The sequence below is a fragment of the Suricata suricatta genome, chromosome 11 (genome assembly GCF_006229205.1).
Source record: "Suricata suricatta isolate VVHF042 chromosome 11, meerkat_22Aug2017_6uvM2_HiC, whole genome shotgun sequence".
Classification (NCBI taxonomy): Eukaryota; Metazoa; Chordata; class Mammalia; order Carnivora; family Herpestidae; genus Suricata; species Suricata suricatta.
Window position 1 is genome coordinate 38,278,528 of NC_043710.1, and position 14,379 is coordinate 38,292,906.

Below are 14,379 nucleotides of genomic sequence, written 5' to 3' on the forward strand. Positions count from 1 at the left end.
TCAGCCTAAGAGGCGTCTTCTCCAGATCCCGGAATCCTTGGGGACTGGAAAGAAAGACGGAATAGACCTCATACTCTCTCTCTCCTCCCTCCAGCCATCGACAAAAGAGGCCCTTTCAGGCCCAGAGAAAGGTCCTATACTCTTACCCACCCAGCGCCCATCAGCCATCTTCACCTTCATCCAAGTGTCTTTATCCAAAAGGACTCTGGGACAGGAAATCAATAGTTCTAGCTTGAGGCGATGGAAAGGGCATGGAGGGGTTGGGGGTCGGCGGTGAAGTTGGGACATGGTGGGAAAGCGGCGGGGCGCTGAGGAAGAGGGTCACTGTGTTGCCTCAACGGGTAATTAAAGCGGCTGAAAGGCACTGACCAGGACCAGGGGAGCGAACCAGGGAGGATCACCTGTTTTACCCTTGGCGTCGGGCGAGACCAAGACGGAAGAGGAGAGCGCTCAGAGGGCGTTGCAGAGTAGGATACGGGACTAGACCCGAGGGCCCAGCGGCCCCCGGGCTTTGCTCTCGGCACCGATTGCATCACGAGACCCGAGGCGCAGGAACCGCGCCGGCGCAGTCCGCCGGGGCTGGCCTCTCTGGCCGAAGCACCCAGCCCACTGGGCGCTCGATCCCTCCACGCCAGACGCGCCCTGGGAACCCGGAAACGCTGTCTTTCCAGCGGCCCTACAGCGTCGGAGCTGGGAGCTGATGGGGCCGCGGAGGGGCGACAAAGAGCTGAGCGCTTTTAAACTTTAGACGGTCAGATCTGGAGGGGCCTATAGAGAGCTCGCTAGGGCAGAGTGTCTCCTTTCAACACACAGGGACACTGAGACCCTGGAGACAAGGGCTGTCTCTAAGGAACCCAGTAAAGTGCAACGGATCCAAATGTGAGTTAAAAGGATATTTAACTCGGAAGTTTGAAAGAGAGCTGGTCAAGCAAGGAAAAGCAAAGGCAATTTATTTTTAAGGCGAGAGAGAGAGAGAAAGAAAGAGAGAGAGAGGGAGAGAGAGAGAGAAACGTTAGCTTAGAGAAAAAACAATATGAAAGTGATTTCCCAGACAAGGGCAGAGGTGGGGTGGTGAGACGGAGAGAAAAAGTAGTCAAGGTCCAGCTCACCTAAATTTAATTTTGATCATTTTGAATGGGCAGGGATAGTCTGTGCCAACGCCTCATGGTGTTAATATCGTTGGGCCTCGGCGTCCAAGCCCCGCGATAAAGTAAACTCTGCCAGGCAGGCACTGCTCCCCAGCCGCTCTACAGAGATCCTCTTTCTTCGGGTTAAAAAAGAAGAAGAAGAAGAAAAAGAAAACACAAAAAACTCACAAAAAAACACAACACACAGTTAACCACCTGTCAGGGCTGAGGATACAATGAGGCTCCTGGAAAAAGAGCTTTTCATGCATGCGTAATATATTTGTTCAGCTATTCACTTAATGAAGCTGATAAATGTGATGCAAGACAATAGTCAAGTTAATCTATTTAGTAAAATGTTTTGAGACTTTCAGGCTACGTTAAGGAGGGGAGCGTTAGGCGACATTTTCATTTAAATGCGCTCATCTCCCCTCTTAGGCTGCACAGGGGGTTCAGGCAATCTATGTGAATATAATTTCTTATAAATGTGTCTTTAATGGGTTTAATTCACCCTTGCCAGCTGTTTTGGGGGCTATTTTGTAAGAGCAAAACAAACGTTTCAGGCTTGGAAAGCTAGTTAAAATTAGTTTCGGTCAGCGAGGCCAAGCTATATTTCCTGCAAACCATCTGCTTGATTGGCACAATAGAAGGATTTTCAAGGAAAAAAAGGGGGGAGGGAGTGAGTGTGAAAGGAATGAGGGGTGGGGGGAGACGATAGAAAGGCTGGGGAGGCCGGTGGTTCCTTGTGGCCAATTCTGAAGGTGAACCCCTTAGAGGTATCTTAATAGAGAGGCTTGCCTAGAGGGCTGGGACGATTGGAAAGCTCTTTCAGCCTGAGCCTCGTCGCCGTGCTGTCCTTCTTTGCCCAGTGGGTCAGCTCCCTCTTTTCCCCCAAGACCCGAGAAACCAGGCAGCGAGGGCTCCCTTCCCCTTGCCACCTTTCAGCGTTCAGCCTAACTTTTGAGGCGCGCTCCAACTGTTGGCAGCCCCAGCCCAGAGAGCTGCGGCCTGGGGGTTCAAACCCTTGCAGACTGCTACCTTGAGGTCCCAACCTTCCCTAACTTACGCTCGTTATCTTTTCTGAAGGCCGGGAATCTTAAGCCACTCTCTATACTTTGCAGGCTCTTCTCCCTCTGCAGCCTGCGCTTTCAGAGGGGCTCCCGGCTCCGCCCACACTGCAGAGGGCCCCACAACTGCAAGAGCTCGGCGCGTGGGGCTGGGACCTGCCGGCTTTCCACTGCCCGGGAGGAAAGTAATTCGCCAGAGCGGGTTCCGAGAGCCCACCCTGCGGTCCCAGGGAGGCACTGGCAGCTTTGGCTTTGTAGGCCTCAGGAGTCCCGGCCAGCTCTGCTGCAGCCTCCTGCAGCAAGCAGCAGCGCCCGCGGCGCGGGCAAGGACCTTAAAGCCAGCCGGGGCCTCCGATTCTCTCTTTTCCACTCGCATTTTTCCCCCCTTGAAAGAGAAATAAACAGCGCAGTTCTGGGAGAGAGGACGTGAGCGACTTCTTTGAAATAAACTTGGAGATAACGACGTTACAATGAATGGCAGGACGCACAAAACCCCATGGGCTCAGGTCAAACGGCATTAGTCACAGGTCTTAGCCGCAGCCGCCGCGCCGCGCCGCGCAGCCCCTTAGGCTATCGCGGAGTTTGAAAAGACGCGTTCAAGGAGATCGCTTAAAGTAAGATCCTTTCGTCAGATTTCTTCCTTCCTTAGGATTTATTCTGCCTTTTCACGGGCGGCCAGCCCTCGCCCCCGCCCTCACTGTTCCTCTTTGCGCCTTAGGAATTCTTTAGGGGGCTCTGCAGACGGACCGCTGGAGGCAAGGTCCACGTGGGTCTCAGCAAGGGGTTGACCCACCTCCCAAAACTGCCAGGGCCCCTTTTACAAGCTGTGAAGTTAGCAGCAGTTAGTCTAAAGTAAGGCAGAATGACCCGGGGGCGGGAGAGGCATGTGCACGCGCGCGTTCGCGCGCGCGTGGTAGTAAAGGGCCAATGGAGCGTGTCAATCTGCAGGATAATAACTAAAAACTACACTCAGGGAAATGCCCCAGCAGAAAAAGAGGCCTGGGGAAGAGGATGGCACTTGGAAGGCCCCAGACTAGCTTTGAGTTCTGAGCACTCCCCTCCTCACCGCCGAAACTCCTGCAAACGGAGGCTCCTTTGCGATCTTCCGCAAGACTGGGCTAGCGCTTCACTGATGGGTAATTCAACACCTGTAGTTATTGCTCTCCCCCACCCCAGAAGCTGGCAACAGCTCCGGGAAGGGAGGAAGGGACGTGGGAGGCAGGAGGGGGAAGTGGAGGAAGGTGGAGGGAGGAGGAAGAGGAGAAGGCATCAGCGTTGGAAAATTAGAGATGAGAAGAGTTGGCGGGAGAGAATGCAAAGAACAGAGCTTCCAGAAAACAGTTGGGGACGGGCATAGCGGGAAATTGACTGCAATGGAAAATTTTGTCTTGTGGCAAGATGAAAGTCCAGGTGTTCAAAACAGTTTAGACTTTTCTCTCCTATTTTATTGCAAGACTTCAAAAAGAGAAACTTTGGAAATTCGTCACACAAGTCCCTCGTCCGTTTCCAGGGTTCTCCAATTAACTGGAGTAATGCATTTCGCATATTTAAATAGCCACTTATTTAAAAGTTTTTCCTTTCCTGCCTGGCTGGTACCCCTCGATAAGTCTTAGGCTAAGAAACTCCATACTTGCGTCATCGTAAGCATTATAATTCGGCTCCAGAGCCTGGCCCTAAATAACTTTTTAATTTGAATCAAGGGAGAGCTTTAGCGGGCTCCGTTTCTGGTTTAATGTGATATAAATCGCAGATGCACTTTTATTGAATGGTTAAAGCAGCGACATGGAGATCATCAACACAAAACACCCTGAACAAAACCATCGAGAGAAATAAAGCTGGTTAATAAGATTTTTGAGAAAGCTTTGTGTTAAAAAGCAAAAAGGAAAACCAGCTGAAGGTGACAGTTAGTTCATGGTTAATAGGATCAAGGCGGCCTGGCGGGGCTGCACACTTCTCTTTGGGGAGGTTCAGCCACACCAAAGAAATGAATGGGACATTTAACACATCTGTTATCTTGCCGAACAGAGAAACGGGGGGATCGAGGTTTAGCGTTACCCCAGCCCCAACCCCCCAGTAAAGCGAAGGACTGTCTCCAGGAAGATTCTCCTTTGAGGACTCAGATTAAGCATAGGATCTCCTGACGTTGGACTAGCATTCTTGGGAACTGCGTTCTTCTCGGCCTGTTTTCAGGCTTTTGTAACATTGCAGTTAATTAAGAAACTGCAAAACATTGGTCAAGCTAAGCACCCCACAATGGGTAGGACTCTCGAGGAATCTCAACTTTTGCTGCTATGGCTTTAAAAGTCCAGGCAGTACATTTCAAATGAAACTGCTGAGGGCTCCTTGAGGTGGGAAAAAGGCCAGTGTAGCTCTTCCAGCGTTCTGGTCGCCTGGTCTGAGGCTTCTCAAGTGGAATCCCAAAGCCTAGCGCTTGTGCTTTGCTCCTCTCTTGATGCTCCCCCAGGGGAGCTTTGGAGTGCTCCTTACTGACGCTTCTAGAGAGATGTCGCTGAAATCATTTTCCAAGTTTCCAGGAGTTTGCAGAAGGAGACACATTTTACCATTCAGGTATCTACCAACTCTCTCAAACTCAATTTCCCAACAGGAAATAACTCAAATCAAGACCTCTCCCTCCATCCTTATGGACCCCACCCAATAACCCCCAAGTATTAATTCCAAATCTCCCTGTGTTGTCAGACTGGAACCCCACAAACACTGCTTTTACCCACCCCTCACGTCTGCTTTATGTCTCCCCTAGAGTATAGAGCTAGAGACTGAAGAAGGCTGTGTATTTTCGTGTTCACTGACTTGAAATTTTCCATTGCCCTCCCCACAAGGGGGAGGGCTATTTTACTGATTGCCTGGAAACGAATTTCTATGAATATTTATTGATTTATTTTCCAGACTCGGCAGGGGAGCTGCAAATAAATTTAGTGCGTTCTTTAAATAATTCCTTTTCTATGAGGCAAGATGTCATCTGAAACTTCTAAATAGGCATTTAATTAGCCCGGGTGTTGCTTCGGAACAAAAACTCCCGGCGAGAGCTTTGGGGGCGCACTGTATTGCAAAGAGGCGGTCGATATGCAGAATTGATGCGCGCCAGCCTTTGTTGCCGGCCCATTGTGCGGGCCATGCTTATGAAGACTAATCCAATCATAAATTGCACCCCTGCGCCAATCAGAGCGCCCAGAGCCTCCGGCGAATGAAGCTCGAGTGGAGAACTTTGTTGAACTTCATTGTCAGAGCTGTCACTTTTCAAAGCGCTTTAACGGGCGGGCCGCTATAAAACCATCACCTCGACGGGAGGACCAGGGAGGACTCGCAGACGCCCAAGTGGGATCGTTACTTGGAGACTTTTGCGAAGCCCAAGAGAGAGGCCATCGCGGGGGCGGGAGGGGCGGGAAGCGAGGCATTTACCCTCAGGCCACGGGAAGAAGGGTTATTCCGCCCGCCCCGCGCCTAACATGATGTTCCCAGGCCTCCTCGCGCCCCCCGCCGGGTACCCTAGCCTCTTGCGCCCCACGCCCACCTTAACGCTGCCCCAGTCCCTGCAGTCGGCATTTTCCGGCCACTCGAGCTTCCTGGTGGAGGATCTGATCCGCATCAGCCGGCCTCCCGCTTACCTGCCCCGCAGCTTACCCACGGCTAGCATGTCGCCCCCTAGGCAGGGGGCCCCTGCGACTCTCACAGACACCGGGACTTCAGACCTGGGCTCCCCGGGTCCAGGCAGCCGACCGGACGGTTCACCTCAGACGGCCGCCTCCCCTGCCAGCGAGTCAACGTTTCTGAAGTTTGGGGTTAACGCCATCCTTTCCTCTGCGCCCAGAACCGGTAAGTGAGCGCAAAACACCGAGGGCCGGTCCAGGTGCGAGCCCTTCTTGCCCGGGGTTCCTGTATGGGGCGGGCACCCATTCACACATCTGCGCACATACACTTACGCAGGATCCCCGAGGCACCACTCGTGCAATATGAGACTTAGGTCCAGCCAATTCCCGGGAAGAAAAGCCTCCAGGTTCGCCCCACCCTCAGAATCAACTTGATTACCTGCAGTCGGAGAGAGCGCCGGCCCCTAGGCGGGTTGTGTTTCTGCCCTCAAGCTTTTTGGAAGCCAGTTTTTATAAACCCAAGACAATATATTTACTAGCTTAGCTAGTATAATGGATCTACAATTTTTTTTCTTACTTGCCCTAATACTAACTATCTCGTTAGTGCCTAGGATGAGAATCCGGACAGGAGGCCAACTCTGAGGTGCGTGGGCGAAGGGGTGGTGGTGGTGGTGGAAAGATTCCACAGATGACATAATGTTAAGAAAAGATTTCTTTTACTCTGTCAAAACATTGAGGAAGATGCCTTTGCAGCCAGCTGAAGGGTTAATCATATCATGTATTCAATGTTCTGTACAATAATCAAGTACCTAATCAAATTCCCTTTCTGTCTCCTTCCCTCTTTTCCTTTCTTCTTTGCCCTCTGCCAGAAACATCCCCTGCCTTACTCCAGAGCGTCCCTCCCAAGACCTTCGCCTTTCCCTACTTTGAAGGTTCCTTCCAGCCTTTCATCAGATCTTCTTATTTCCCAGGTAGGTCTCATCGCCCTTCCTGGGGGCGGCGCCCCAGTCCCAGCCCGTCGCTCCCTGCTCCGAAAGCCATATTTCTCCGTCCACCCCTCGGGGTTATGCTCTGGTTCAGAGGTTGCGAGGCGTACAACATTCACGAATCCGTCGCGCCAATTTGATGCCCTATTTAGCACAAGCAGTGACTGCTTGACACTTTGCACCAATTCCCTGCTCTACAAATTAGCAGGAATTGTCATGGTCCCAATTTGAGGCGGTTCCCTTCCCGGCGAGGAACTGTTGGCATCCCTTCACGCCGCCGTTTTCCCACAGAGTCAGTGCACTTGGCCACGATTCCCCGACAAAGGTTTCAGCACCATGACCAATTGGTCAGCTCCTCCGGGCAGCCACACACAGACCGGCCCTCGCCCCTCCACGCCGCCGAGAGACACCTACCAGCCGGGGCTAATTTCTCTTTAAGACTCATTCAGGGTTTCGGGCTTTTCACAAGACCACATGGGGTGCCCTCTTGTGTGGGATGCCTGGGGTCGCCCAGGGGGAGGGGGACTAGATCCTCCCACAACCCCAACCTTCTATTTCCAACCTGATTTCCCAACCTCTTCTCATACCCTTCCCCCCACCGCCGTATCTTTTTTAAAGACCTTGAGCTTCTAAAATAAGTCCGAGGGAAGCCCGTAATTGGGTCCTAGTCTAGAGGAGAAACACCTTAAACAGTTTACACGAGGTTTTCATCCTGGAATCTCAGTGGTGCCTCAAAGTATAGCTCAAAACTTAGCACCCGCTCAAGACTCAGGAGACAGAGGAGAGCCTATAAAGAGAAGAGAGACTGGACAGGGTCAGCGGGGGATGGGTAAAACCAAGACAACACTCCCAAATATCAGCGAAAGAAATAAGCAATTGATCTTTAAAAGGGAGAGAGAGAATTCACCAACAACCCCCCCCCCAACCATTCATGCTGCTGCTGATAATGGAATTTGCTCCCTTTCTCCCTCATCTCAATGCTCTAACAAAAACAACCCGAGCTTTATAAATAGCTTTTCATGTCCATTTAATGAAAATGATTCCGGGAAGAGAAGCCTCTGCCATCAGTATTCTCCCAATGGTCTTGGCCTGCAGTTGTGTTTAGTTTGAAAGTGTAAATCTCTTTTGTCCCAGTAATATATGGCTTTCGCTGCTTGTCCTCAGTCTTTTTCTGTTAGTTCATTACTACACAATTACCATTCACGCTTCATTAGAGTCTCTGTTTCTTTTTGGGGTTTTTTTCCCTCCCTTAAAGGAAAACTCTCCCCCTTTTTATCATGCCAATACCCATTGGGGAGCGGTCAATGTGCTAATTAGCTGCCACTTTTCATGTATTCGGCCGAATTCTTTACGTTTTGTGGGGGAGGGGAAGAAAGATTAATATGAAAAAGATGAATGCTGATTGGATTTTTCAAAAAAAAAAAAAAGTCCAAAGCGGATTTTCTTCTGTCGAATCAGTAAAGCACCTCATTTTCATCTGAAGAATGCAAAAGCCACCAAGGTGATAAAAGCATAAGGGGGAGAGCCAGCGGCCTCAGCTGGATATATTATTTTTATTTTTGCAAATATTTTTCTGTTGTTATTTTAGCTGATAAACGCAGGTTTGTTCCCTTGAGACTGTTCCCTGAGACTGTTGAATGGAAAAAACGAAACAGGCTATTGTGGAGGCTGTTTTCTGTGTTTCTCTGGTTTTACCTAATCCGGGCTTGCCTGGTTGAAAGGGAAAGTTATTTGGGCGGAAAGCGCCTTTCAGTCTCGCAGGTTTGTAGGTTCCTGGCCTATTCTCCGAGAGAAGAGAAAGGAGAGCTTTAAAGAGATGAAGGGATCAGAGAGCAAAACCGAGGGAGGCCACTAGGGAGGGGCAGACGCTACTGCCCCGGCGGGACGCCGCCCACTCACTCGCAACCCCCACCCCCACCCCTCTGCAGCGTCGTCGAGCGTCGTGCCCATCCCGGGGACCTTCTCCTGGCCGCTTGCTGCCCGCGGCAAGCCCCGCCGGGGCATGCTGCGTAGAGCCGTGTTCTCCGACGTGCAGCGCAAGGCGCTGGAGAAGATGTTCCAGAAGCAGAAGTACATCAGCAAGCCCGACCGCAAGAAGCTGGCGGCCAAGTTGGGCTTGAAAGACTCACAAGTGAGGGCGGTCTCCCCACAGCCCCACCCTCCACGCTTCACCCCTCCCCCACGCACCGTACCATTGGGAGGGTTCCGTGAAACGCGTTAGGTCCCATCCTACGATAGGGAAAGTAACGTCTGGAGAGGGAATGAGCGCACGAGCCAGCTTCCTTGAGGCCACTCGGAGCAGCCCTCTTCTGTCCCCGCCCCATCTCTCCCCGGCTCAGCGCCCCCCACCTGCGCCCAGTCGGGTCAGGTGCGTGAGGATGGGGCTAGAGGAGCGAGGGGGTGAAGATAGGGTGGGTTCTTTGACCATCCAAACCCACCGAGGGCTTGGGCGGCGGGCAAGGAGCGGGAGAAGAACCGAGCCTCTTACCCTCCCCTGCGGGCCTGCCGGAGCCCCTCCCCCTCGCCGTCGGTGGGGAGGGCCTGCAGTAACCGCTGCTAGTCCCCTGCTCTCTCTCCTTGCCGCTCCAGGTGAAAATCTGGTTCCAGAACCGACGCATGAAGTGGCGGAACTCCAAGGAACGCGAGCTTCTGTCTAGCGGGGGCTGCCGAGAGCAGACCCTTCCCACCAAACTCAATCCGCACCCGGACCTCAGCGACGTGGGCCAGAAGGGCCCAGGGGATGACGAGGAGGAAGACGAGGGCCCGGGCAGCCCCCGCCACCGCCTGGTCTATCACGCATCCCCCGACCCTAGGCACCTGCGGGACCCGCGGCTGGAAGGGCCGCTGCCGGCCTCACCGGCTCACTCCAGCAGCCCTGGCAAGCCTTCGGACTTCTCCGACTCCGAGGAAGACGAGGAGGGCGAAGAGGAGGAGATAACCGTGTCTTAGAAGCCCTCCCTCGCCCTGGGTACTGTTTAGAAGTGCTTTGAAATCGAAGAGGTGTGATTCAGTCTGCGTGTCCGCTTAGTCCCCGCTGTCCGGACGCTGCCGCTTCCCTTTGCAGAACCTTGCCGGGTCAAGGGCACCCCAGCCCCTTCTTCCATTGCCCAAAATGGAGATTCCTTCCCCCACGCCACCTCCCAATAGCTCTCTCCATGGAAGTGAAACTTAGGTCTTGGCCCCAGTCTTAACTTTTCCACCGGAGGGTATTCACTCTTATATCCTGGGTTTAACTGTGAGCCAGGCCCTGCTGGTCTATAGAAGCAACAACTCTGTAAGGGAGGAAACTTCATGGAGGAGGAAACAGTTAGGAGTCAGAACATCAAGCCTGTAACTCTAAGACCTCTGACTTCCTAGATTCACTCTCCTGTCTTAGGTGGAAGGGTCTCCTACCCGAGTCCACTCTGGTCACCCAGTCTTTCCATAGCAGTTCCCTTAGATATCTGAATTTTAAAAATGAATTTTAAAAACTTTATACACATATATACCTTCTGGTCTAAGGCACAGCATAAATACTGAGATTTTTTTTCAGTCATATTCCAAATGCTCTCTGGGTGAAAAAGTGAGTTGTTGAGGAAAGAGTCCGTCTCTATTTCTGTATGTGTGTTTCAAAGCTTTTTCTTAGTAATTTCTGAATCCATAGTATATGCACCAAGCACTCTACCTTGTGCCCTTTTATTATTTCCGAGATTACACTGACCTGCAAGACTCTTGAGCACTGGGCATGATGTGAGCAGAGAGAGAACCCACAACCTCTTTGATTTTGGTTTTTTTCTTTACAGAACTTTGCTGTCTTTGCACAGCTTTTATGAACTGTACACTATTTTGTACACATGTGTTGTATGGATATTTTATACCAATGTTATTGTGAATGACTATAAAGAGTTGATCGACTTTCTTCTTTCTCTCTGCAATGGCCTTTAAACTTTAAAAAGGTAGCTGTTTAATTACATAACTTATAAAGAAATACTTATTTTGTATTTTTACCTTGTACAGATTTTTATATATGTATATATGTATCAAATGAACAAATGCCAAATAAAAAGTAGAATGGACATGGTGATCCAGTCTGTCGTTAATTCACAGAATGTCAGAGCTGAAAGGGATGGAGCTTCTAGTCCAAGTGCTACTGGATTTATGGAAGGTAAGCTGATATTCAAGACAGGATGGCACATGTCTAACGCCACCCAGCTGTTTAGTGGCCAGGCTGAAACTAGAACTCAGCTCTAACTCAGGCCAGTACCTTTTCTGCTTCCCTGTACCATCAGTAACCACGTTTTCTATGGTTACAAGTAAAGTAGCTCCAGTAAAGTGGTGCCACCAAGTTGAGTCTGCAGTAATCCTTCTTCTCTAAGGACTGAAATGAAGGACTAAAAGAAATCACTGAAAGTCAGGGTAAGCTGTTCAAGTGTATAATCATTTTCCTTTCCCTTCTTGAAGGTTTATATACTTTCTATTTCCCCAGGAAAGCTCCAAATTGGTCTTGTCTTTTGTGTATAAACTGATTTTTCTCAGGAATGTCATCTATAGCCATGACTTGGGAGCCCAGATACAGACTCTGGGCTTCATAAGTGAAACTAAATTTCCTTAAAGACTAGCTTTCAAGAGAAACAATTTAAACACAGCTCAGGAGTAAAGGACATCAGGGAGAACCCTGGTAAAGTCTTCTGTGTGCTTTCAGAAATTGGTTTCTGCTGTCTCAGCCACCCAGACCCACATTTCTTTATTATCCTAACCCATACCCCAATAGTCAGGGGAGGGGGGAGTTGGTTAGCTTAAGTTTCAATAATTTGTATCCTATTTGAAATTTGAATTTTTCTATTCTCAGTTTAATTCTCTTTTCAAATACCATAAGCCCCCTCTCCCTGTAAGGTTCTGATACGCTCCTGTGTTGGTCCCGTTCCTGACACTGGTGATCACTCTGTTCATTATTATTTAGAAATGATGCTGGGAACTTGAAAAAAATCTTATCATCATAATTATCTTAATCCAAGAAGTCTCCACATTTCCCTTTCAACACATATGAGAGTACCTCACCTGCTGTTCTGTCCATGGTAGGCATATAACCTTTCAGATAAGACACTCTGCTCTGAGTGATTCAGGCTATTTTCTCCTTCCCTCCACTGTTGCCTGGACATCCACAGATGGGATCCTGACCAGAGTGACTCACTTTCCCCTCCCTGCTAGCTCAAGCCCACAGTTCTTACTTACCGTCAAGAACTATTTTCAGGCATGGGGATGGATTAGTGTCTACATTCAAAGTCCTTTGGGGATGCCCTCATGTTCATTGTGGTGTTATTCACAATAGCCAAGAGGTATTCACATTCTCATCATTCACATCATTCACAATAGCTTCTGCAACCTAAATGTCCATCGATGGATGAATGAATAAAGAAAATGTGGTATATACACACAGTGGATTATTATTTAGCTTTAAGGAAAGAAATCTTGTCACATGCCAAACATGAATGAACCTTGATGACATTATGCTAAGTGAAAGAAGCTAGTAATAAAAAGACAAATACTATATGATTCCAACTATGTGTATTTTCCAACATATTCAAACTCATCGAAACAGAGAGTAGAATTGTGGTTGCCACGGGTTGGGGTCAGTTGGGGAAATAGTTGTTAAATGGGTATAGAGTTTCAGTTTTACAAGATGAAAAAGTTCTAGAGATTTGTTGTACAACAATGTGAATATGGCTAACATTACTGAACTGCAAATTAAAAATGATTAAGATGGAAAATGTATGTTTTTTATCGCAATTAAAACATTTAAACAATTTTAAGTAAATAACTCACATGTTAGAAGAGTTAAAAATTCAGCAATGATCAAAAGTATGACCAAATGAAAAAGTTCGTGGTAAGCAATATTATCCTAATACAATGTGAATGTATTACATAATAAAATGCCAAAAGCAATATATGATGTAAATAAAGTTTTTCTGTATTAAGAAAAGTTAATGGGGCACCTGGCTGATTCAGTCAGTAGCATGCCAACTCTTAATCTCCAGATTGTGAGTTCAAGCCCTCTGTTGGTAGGAGTAAGAAAAAAATGAGATAGAGAATTTCATCTTTTCCAGCTGGAATCACAGAGGGCACATAAGAGAAGAAAAAGAAGGTTCCTGTTGTGCCAGAAATGCTTTTTAAAAAAGCAAAGGAATTTGCAGAGTTGAAAATCAACCATCTGAGAAAGAAGTTTGCCCAAAAGATGGTTCGGAAGGCAAAGAGGGGGGCTTATCTATGGAAAAGCCAAGCATTACCACAAGGGATATAGGCACAAGGACAGAACTGAGATTCTGTTACCAGAAAAGCTGGCAACTTGGCGTACCTGCGGAACCCAAATTGGTGTTTGTCATCGGGATCAGAGGTATCAAAGGTGTGAGCCCAAAGGTTTGAGAGGTGTTGCAGCTTCTTTGCCTTTGCCAGATATTTAGTGGCAGCTTTGTAAAGCTCAGCAAGGCTTCAGGTAACTTGCTGAGACTGTGGAACCATCTATAGAATGGGGGTACCCAAACCAGAAGTCAGAGAAGGAATTGATCTATAAGTGTGGTTATAGCAAAATCAGCAAGAAGCGAATTGCCCTGACAGAGAGCACATGGATTGCTCAATCTCTTGGTAAATATGGCATCATGTGCATGGAGAATCAGATTCATGAGATCTATACTGTTGGAGAATGTTTCAAAGAAGCAAACAACTTCAAATTATCTTCTCCACAAGGGGCAATGAAGAAAAGGACTACTCATTTTGTGGGTGCTAGCAACAGAGAAAATCAAATTGATAGGCTTATTAGAAGGATGAACTAAGGTATCTACCATGATTATTTTTGTAATATGATCAGTTAATAAATGAGTACATTCAAATTGGAAAAAAAAAAGAGAAACAAAGAAAAAGAAAAAAAGAGAGAAAAAAAGAGAAATTAAGAAAACCCCAAAAAGGAAAGAAAAACTATGCTCTAAACTTTTAAAGATGTATATGCTACTCCCTTATAACCAGAAAGCTTTACATCTTCAGAACTACAAATGCCATGTTTTGGCTTAGCATGAGGACCATGTCCATTTTGCACATTGTTTCCCTGGTGGCATGCATAGTCCCTAGCACATACTGAGTGTTTGAGTTGTGTTGAGTGAATAAATTAAAAGGTGAGACAGAGACACTCAAGAGCCTAGACCATATGTCTGGAAGTTACAAACCTTTCAAATGAGTTGAAGGATAACTTAGGTCAATAATTAAGAAAATGAGACTAAATAGACTGGTCAAATGTGTTTTTCAAAGTCAAATCAATTACTTTAGTCCAAATGATTGAAATGGTCATACCTATCCACTGAAGAATAATAAATAAATACTAAATTGTGTGGCAGACAGGCATTCTGCTGGGTGCATTCTGCTAGAATTGAAATGTAGATCAGAATTCAGAGCTCTGGGTGTGCAGTATGGCTAACCACCTGTTGGTTCACAGAACACACTTTAAGTAGCAATGACTGACTTAAAACTCACATGAGTTTTATCCTCCATGTAAGCCATCTAAGGTGGACACTATTATCGCTACATACAGATGCAAAAACTGAGGCTGGGAGTTTGAGTGATTTCCCCCGGT

The 14,379-nt window shown here is 48.2% G+C and overlaps 1 protein-coding gene and 1 pseudogene across 1 annotated transcript; both read left to right on the top strand.

The window, feature by feature from the left end:
- The first annotated feature begins 5,655 nt into the window (after positions 1-5,655).
- On the top strand, positions 5,656-9,731 carry DBX1 (developing brain homeobox 1). Its single transcript, XM_029915710.1, has 4 exons — positions 5,656-6,022; positions 6,666-6,767; positions 8,711-8,913; positions 9,372-9,731. Exons 1-4 carry the CDS (start codon positions 5,656-5,658, stop codon positions 9,729-9,731), a joined length of 1,032 nt encoding a protein of 343 aa, XP_029771570.1.
- A 1,101-nt stretch (positions 9,732-10,832) lies between these two features.
- LOC115272500 lies at positions 10,833-13,588 on the top strand (annotated as a pseudogene).
- The last annotated feature ends 791 nt before the right edge of the window (positions 13,589-14,379 follow it).